This window comes from Nicotiana tabacum, chromosome 1 (genome assembly GCF_000715075.1).
Source record: "Nicotiana tabacum cultivar K326 chromosome 1, ASM71507v2, whole genome shotgun sequence".
NCBI lineage: Eukaryota > Viridiplantae > Streptophyta > Magnoliopsida > Solanales > Solanaceae > Nicotiana > Nicotiana tabacum.
Window position 1 is genome coordinate 142395542 of NC_134080.1, and position 8099 is coordinate 142403640.

The 8099-nt window shown below is 39.8% G+C and overlaps 1 protein-coding gene across 7 annotated transcripts; it reads right to left on the minus strand.

Moving 5' to 3' along the window:
* Positions 1 to 919: 919 nt before the first annotated feature.
* LOC142181204 (protein LOL1) lies at positions 920 to 4092 on the minus strand. Of its 7 annotated transcripts, none has more exons than XM_075253896.1 (6): positions 3727 to 4092; positions 3386 to 3550; positions 2919 to 3032; positions 2727 to 2840; positions 2535 to 2638; positions 920 to 1241 (listed from the first exon to the last, which is right to left on the minus strand). In XM_075253896.1, exons 2-6 carry the CDS (start codon positions 3444 to 3446, stop codon positions 1203 to 1205), a joined length of 432 nt encoding a protein of 143 aa, XP_075109997.1. In that variant the 5' UTR covers positions 3447 to 3550; positions 3727 to 4092; the 3' UTR covers positions 920 to 1202. The 7 variants fall into 7 exon arrangements, with proteins under 7 accessions (XP_075109997.1, XP_075110001.1, XP_075109996.1 ...); XM_075253900.1 differs by having other exon boundaries at positions 920 to 1222; positions 2525 to 2638; positions 3727 to 4091; XM_075253895.1 differs by having other exon boundaries at positions 920 to 1222; positions 3727 to 4089.
* Positions 4093 to 8099: the final 4007 nt, after the last annotated feature.

Consider the following 8099-nt stretch of genomic DNA (forward strand, 5'->3'; position numbering starts at 1 on the left):
ACTTAAAGTCATAAAATCTTTGCAGACTGCTAAAAGTAGCACTAGTTAGGATGTTGAGTTCCTATTTGGTTTGTCTAGCGGTGTGACTAGTTCAAATTTCTAACAGCTTAACTTTGTGGCTCCCTCAATTAAATGGTTTGTGGAAGGAAATGAATGTGACTCGATGTTGGTGTCAGTTGCATGTGGTCACAATAGCTGGGTGCAACATTTACTTCGGAATCTCGGCAATGGTTTTTCTGGTAATATCAGGGAAGATTTCATTATTAGTGAATGTTATCCGAAATTATGGGAAAAGAAGGGCATCATAGGCTAACAAGAAAGTAATGAAAGCTTGTGGTTACAGATATGACAGGGGAGACAACTCATACAAGCAACTAAATGATGTGGTTGAAGTGGGTAATTTCTGAAAACATGTGTATATTGAAGTGACTTCTTAAATTATTTTCTCATTAATTTTGTGCTTAGTTCATGGGGTGATGAAACTTGAGATATACCTCCTCTCTGTTTCTGTGGGTTCTAGCAATGGAACCAGTGGCAGAGGGAAACCAGGCTGGATTGCCTATCTAATTGAAAGTACTGAACCTCCTTTAGCCCTCAGCAACTCTTTTTGTAGTACGGTGGAGGCATTGATCTTCTTCTGTTTAAACTAAGATGTCTGATGTTGACATTCAGCTCTTGCAATTCAATAGTCATATCTTAAACACTCATTTTTAATTTCTTGATCAAAACTGACCAATGAAATGTTGATATCTTCCCTTTGTTTCTTTTTTATGGTAGATATGAATCTAGTCCAGAAAGTTCATTTGACAGTCATAAGATGACTTTCATCTGGATGCTTTTTTTTGCATCAATTTGAAATTATTTCAATTGAGACATTTTGAAATTGTATTTAAGGCCTCCCAAAATCAAAATGATATGATGGTAGGTGAAAAGGAGGCTTTACTTTCCAGGATTTTTTAACTAGACTTACAAACGCAATACCATTATATACAAACCTTTTGTAGGCCCAACCTGCAAAACTGCTTATTCATATTACAGATACGCGAGGGAAATATAGCTCTATAGTAGCTCTATACTTGTAGTAAGTAGAAATTTCCTCTGGTGGATGGTAGTTGCAATTGTGCTGAGACATAACACAACTTCAGTCATAGAAGTTTGTAGTACTTGCTCAGCTGCTTTCAAATTAGCTGTTAAGCTTTTGCTCAGTTGTGCTCGTTGAAACCTGTATTATCCAGCGAACACTTTGCCAAATAAAATTTAAAAACTTAAGGAATGCTTTAAAGGCCGTAGAACTTTTTTGTATATTCATACATTGATTGTAACTGTAATAATTACTGACTGTACATCTACAAGAACACTACAGTCCGATAGAAGAAATTTGTGGAAGTAAATTATTACTGGTTTCATTGCTACTTGTACTGATAGGTTTATTAAATTCCATCACACTGAAATTTTGGATAGAGTGGAATAATATTGTAGAGCCACATGAACACAGAGGATTCATATATCTAGTCCTAACGAATCTGGGAGTGGACGTAATGGACGTAATACCATGGAGTAGTTAATCTTTTATAGTTGAACAGACATGACCTGTCGTAAGGGTAAGAAACAGTACATATGCACATTGCTACCATCACCACTATTGCTGCCAAGACTATTACTAATACTATTTCTGTAATAGTTTTTAGGGAGAAGAAGAGAAAAGGAAACACTTCCTTCCGAGGATCAGGTTATACTTGACAATGCAGGATTAATGGAAATCAACAAAAAAAAAACTGCTTGAGAAAAGAAATATTGCCTAGATTTAAACTTCAGGAACTTTTTGCAGACATTTCAGATTTTTTTAATTACATTTCTAGACCTTTATAAGATGTGCCAAATTAGAGATATTTATTGCAAACTACTAAACTGCTTCAGAATTGCCAGTTAGAAATGTGGTCCACAAAAGTTGGAGTAACATGTATATACATGTTTGTAGTGGCTCCATTGAAGCTTAGTCATAAGTTATTCTGAATATTCGAGAAAACGGAGCAAAGAAAATGAAAATGTGGTGCCTCTTTTCTTGGAAGGCCTAAAGGTGCTCAGGCTCATTATTTAGTTTTTGTGTTAAACTTCGGTATATGATTCTTCCATAAAGAAAATACAGGGTATGTTTTTTTTTTTTAAATAAATTGTTTGGTCGTCAAGTCCTGCTCTTGTGAAACAAGCTTAACAGGTTACATTTAATTCCTTTGGTTGTTTTTGTAAGCTTTAAAATCTATATGCAGGTCCTAGTTGGTGTTCTATTTTGAAAAGGTTAGTTATATAAGGTGCTTGATTAGAAATTCCCCCTCCTTTTATGTTACATTTCAGTATCTTCTGTCCCATGTTTCCGAGATGAACAATGAGGTTGTTCCTGTTGTAGAAGGATTAAATCCTGGTAATTAGGCTTTGAATTGCAGAATTTTGGTAGTGTCAGAATACTAGTTCATCATTGGCTGCAGCATAAAAGCTTAAAGACTTAATGCTAAAGAGAATTTTATACTTGCCCCTACCGCTGTCACAAAATTGCACACTGCACATTTCACTGATCGTGCCCCATATTGGTACATCAACAGCATGCGGCAGTTGCCACAATTCACATGTGCTACCTGATTTGCTGTGACAATACCATTTTATTCTTACTTGTACTAGCAAGGATATGTAATATATGGAATATATTTCAAAAAGCTGGAGAATCATTTTACCTTCCATAGCTAAATTGACTGTGTGACAACAAGAACACTGCACGCTTGTTGCTCCACGAATGTACATTAGTAATGTGTGGCAGCCTCCGCAAACCAACTGAGCCATCTCAGTGCCTGTTTAAGGTTCATACCATGTAAATGGACTTTAGGAGCTTAAAGATTTAAATGAATGTTCAATCAATGAACATGTACCAGGAGGTGGTACTGCTGTGACTGCATTGCAAACTGCACAGCAGACAGATGTTGCTCCAACTGGATAGAGTAAAAGATTTCTACATCCAGAGCACACGAGCTGGCTCTGTGTACCTGTCAGTCACCATATTCTACAGTCAAACAGGTCTCGCATTATTATAAAGTGGTCACTTTTCCTGAACTGTAAGACTGATTCATCAGAAGGTTGAAGTTGAATTCAGAATTATTAAGCAATTAACAAGTTACTAGTCAAGAAAGTATTGGTGCCCATGACGTTAATTGATTTTGGTCTATTTAATAAATACACTTCATCTAGAAATGCTAAATTAAACTTAGATTTGGATTCTAGAGTTGGAGATTTAGATAAGAACTCTTGATCTTCCAACTACAACCATCAATATTATCCTTCTTATTTGTCTTATTATTATTATTAGCAAGCAGAAATAGGTGAATGGAAAATATTGTACCGTTAGCGGGCGGTGTAAATGGCGTTGGTGGTGTAGGATATGGGGCAAGAGGAACTGGCATTGTGAAGCTAACAGAGGTAGTCAAGTCCACTCCCAAGATCTCAAAAGCTTACTGCTTCAACAACTTTGAAAAGAGCAGCTGCTTCCATCTAAATTTACTGTATCCTGAAAAAATACGGAAAACTATACATGATTGAGCTAGCAACTAAAGGACCTGAAATTTCTGGGCGGAAAAATGAATCTGAAAACTACAGAAATACGATTAGGAAAAAGGGAAATGGATGGTTGATAACTTTGCATATCAACTCATTAGCAGTCTATATGCTACTTAAATTTCATACATGATTTTTTACTGGTTCATCCACTGAGCATTTGAAACATAGAGGTGCTCAATTAAGCGTATGGAGTGAGGCAGACACACACCTTTACATATGAAGATGTAGAGAGAGAGAGAGAGGGGGAAGGGACGCGAGGGGCTTAGATGATTAAAAGAGTTAAGAGGAAAAGGTGGTGTTAGAAGGGAGACTTTTAACCATGTTCCCTTGCACACTTCTTTTTCTTGTAAGGTGCAGTGTAGCTTTCATTTTCTTCTTTGGTTGGCTAGATTATGCTGATTTCTTTTCTATTTCTCTTGCTGGTATATCATGATCAGCTTTGTCAGGAAATTTTGGGGCCCTCTCCCCCTCTCTCTCTTTCTCCCTCTTCTCTATCTTATTTTCTCTTTCTCTCTCATGCATTTTGTGCAACTCACTGCATGCACGTGAGTGATGAGTTTTAGCCAGTCACTCCTTTCTTTTGGGGCATTGGACAACTCAGATTGGGCCACGTAATGCAAGCTAACAAGCAGGTTCACTTGTGAAAATAGCATGGATTAGCCAGTTTTCGGACCGGTAATCGAAAAATATTTAGCGTTTACAAAGTCATTGAAAAATTGTTACTATTTTAGCTAAAACGCGGAACGTTACAACATCATATACTGGATTATGGAGCTCCTGTGTATAAAATTCCAGCATATTATGTTGGAACTCTAGCATATTATGCTAGAATCTCATATGTAAAAAATCTAAACTCCAGCATACTATGTTGGAATGTTTTCGAATTTTTAAGAGTGTTATTGTTTAAGTTATATCTTTACATGAAATAGTGGTTAAATTTCGATTACTTTTGAATCGAATCTGTGGCATATTTTTCAATTATCAGTTATATATAAGGTTAGTTTTATTTTTTGGTGTTATGAAATTTGGTTTGAAGAAATTAAATTGTTAGGTGAATTTTTCTATTGTTTAAACATTGGCACACAGAGCTCCATAATACGTATGTGGGTATGAGGTAGTAGGTACCCGCTGAAATGGTTAAAGTATGATCAGAGTGGACTCATAAACCACAGTTATCAAGAAAATAAATTTGGTTTGAAGAAATTGGGAAACTTTTTGTAGGTGGTGGTCCAAATTGTGCTGTCATTCTTGTGTGCTTGTCCTTCTCAACTTTCCATTCCCCCCGTCTCTTCTCATGTCCTTTTTTTCTCGCTTTTTGTAACGCATCCGATTCTTCTGTGCTGTGCACTTGACTATCAATTGTCACAGGACCTATGTAACAATGTGTTGTTTCAAGTTTTGTTATCGATCAAATTGTCCTCGAATGATCTTGGAGTAGGGCAGTTTTTGGTACAAGAATTGATAAGTGAGTGCAATTTATCTATCGGCCCCCTTGAGAGTAGTATTGGGAGCACACAGGATTGACAAGCAACAGATTTTCATGATGTAGGCAGTAGGTAACCCATTGAATGACTTTTATCAAAATTTCATCTAGTGGTTTTGGACTCTAGCTGCACCAAATGAAAAAGTTTTACCAGATTGATTAGCTGGGAATGCACTATGGAATGACAACTAATTATTACTTGTTAATTCTTGTTTTTTTTCTACATTTTAATTAATCTCTTTTTAATTTTGTTCTCTGGATTTCTTATTAATTTGGCACTTCGCAAACTGAGCTATTGGAAAAATCTGTTGCTGTCACTCTGTTGGATTAACTAAGACTTAAGGTCGGCGGCCGGCAGCTTTCAAATTAAGCATCTGGGTGCTCTCCATCTTATAAGGAATTTGACTTCTCAATCTTCAACAATTTCCGCTAAACCTATTACAGTTAGATCCAGTCGTCCGGTGAGAGATCTCCAGAAGATCTGTGTCCGTTTTGCTAACATTCAGACTATCTGCTCAACATCGTCTTATTCAACCCACGAGCTCGGCAGTTGGTGATTTCTATAGCGAAAAAATCTCCGAGCAAAAAGCACTCCGTGAGAAACTGATTTTAGCTGTAAGTCTTCCGCATAATACCCTGACAGTATCTATGCAGCATAATTATTTGGTGTAATTCTCGGAGTATTGGAGACAAGTTGGGCGCACGAGCACTGGCAAAGGAGAGCAACCTGGGCGAGTGTCAGCAAGGGTGGTAGGAAGTGGGTGGGAGCGTACAACTACATCGAGCACAACAAATCAGCCACAGGTTTTGTTATCGGGAGTTGGTACCTCCTGTTTTACTGTTTCCCTTTTGGTATTAGCTAAATTACTGTTACTTTACTTCGCAATAGTTAAACCTTTCAACTAGGATACTAGTTACCACGTGTTTCCTTCTAGTTTGATTTGTGTACGTTGTGCACTAGCGAGTCTTCTCTAGATTGTTGTAGGTGTAGTGGCTGCAGTCTGGGATGATAGAATAAGGGCATGTCCTCGGGTGGGGCAGAGTGTGGGGCGGGGTTCAGGGGGTGGGTCGGGTAGCAGGGGAGGTAGAGGGGTAAAGGGAGCCTATAGGTTGAGAATCGGGTCATGGAACATAGGTTCACTAACGAGTAAATCCATAGAGTTGGCGAAAATCCTGCAGAAGAGGAAGATTAATATAGCGTGTGTCCAGGAGACTAGGTGGGTCGGATCGAGGGCGAGAAACGTGGATGGGTATAAGTTGTGGTACTCTGGTGTCCTGAGGGGTAAAAATGGAGTGGGTATCCTGGTAGATAGCCATCTTAGGGAGTCCGTGGTAGAGGTCAGACGGGTGAATGATAGGCTAATGATTATTAAGTTGGTGGTGGGTGAGGGTACTTTAAATGTCGTTAGCGCGTACGCACCACAAGCAGGCTTGGATGAGGATATTAAAAGGCAATTTTGGGAGGGGTTGGATGAGATTGTTCGTAGTATACCGCCTTCCGAGCGGTTATTCATAGGAGGAGATTTCAATGGTCATATTGGGTTATCTGCAGGTGGGTACACTGAGGTGCATGGCGGATTTGGTTTCGGAGAGCGGAACGGAGGGGGCATTGCGCTGTTGGACTTTGCCAAGGCTTTCGATCTAGTCATTGCAAACTCGAGTTTTACGAAGCGGGATGAACATTTGGTTACTTACCAAAGTTCGGTGGCGAAGACTCAGATTGACTATCTCCTTCTCAGGAGATGCGACAGAAGGTTGTGCGAGGACTGCAAGGTTATCCCAGGTGAGACCCTCTCTACGCAGCATAGGCTTTTGGTGATGGACATTTGTATTAGGATAAGGAGGAAGAAGAGGTCAGTACAAGGATGCCCCAGGATTAGGTGGGGCACCTTAACTAAGGATAAAGCTAAAGAGTTGGAAGGAAGGTTATCGGTAATGGGAGCTTGGAGAAGTAGTGGGGACGCAAACACAATGTGGTCGACGACGGCGGACTGTATAAGAAAGGCGGCGAGAGAGGTGTTAGGGATATCTACAGGCCACTATGGTGGACACAAAGGAGATTGGTGGTGGAATGCGGTTGTCCAAGGTAAAGTGGAAGCAAAGAAGGCGGCTTACCTAAGGTTAGTAGGGAGCACTGACGAGGAGGAGAAGAGAGAGAACAGTCAAAGGTATAAGGTAGCTAGGAAGGAGGCGAAGATGGCAGTGACGGAGGCTAAGACGACAGCTTTTGCTCGTCTGTATGAGGAACTAAGGAACAAAGGTGGGGAGAAGAAGTTATTCCGACTCGCTAAGGCGAGAGAGAGGACAACTCGGGATCTGGACCAAGTGAGGTGCATAAAAGATGATGACGGCAAAGTTTTGATGGGAGATGGCCAGATTAAGAGGAGGTGGCAAACCTACTTTCATAAACTTCTAAGTGAAGAGGGGGATCAGGATATTATACTTGGGAAATCGAGGAATGCCGACAGTCACCATGAATTAAGTAATTGTAGGGACATTGAGATCGATGAAGTCATAGAGGCAATGCGTAAGATGAGAAAGGGCAGAGCTACCGGGCCAGACGAAATTCCGGTTGAACTGTGGAGGTGTGTGGGTAGAGCAGGCTTGGAATGGCTTACTGCATTGTTTAGTGTTATATTCAAGACTAATAGAATGCCTGAAGAGTGGAGGTGGAGTACAATGGTCCCGTTGTATAAGAACAAAGGTGATTTCCAGAGCTGTAACAACTATAGGGGCATCAAATTACTAAGTCATACCATGAAAGTTTGGGAGAGAGTGGTAGAAATGAGAGTGCGAAGGACGGTGTCTATTTCAGACAACCAGTTCGGGTTCATGCCGGGACGATCTACCACAGAGGCTATCCACCTTATTAGGAGGATGGTGGAACAGTACAGAGATAAGAAGAAGGATCTTCACATGGTGTTTATTGATCTGGAGAAATCGTACGATAAGGTTCCTAGGAAGGTCTTATGGAGCTGCTTAGAGGATAAAGGGGTCCCGAGTAACTATATTAGGG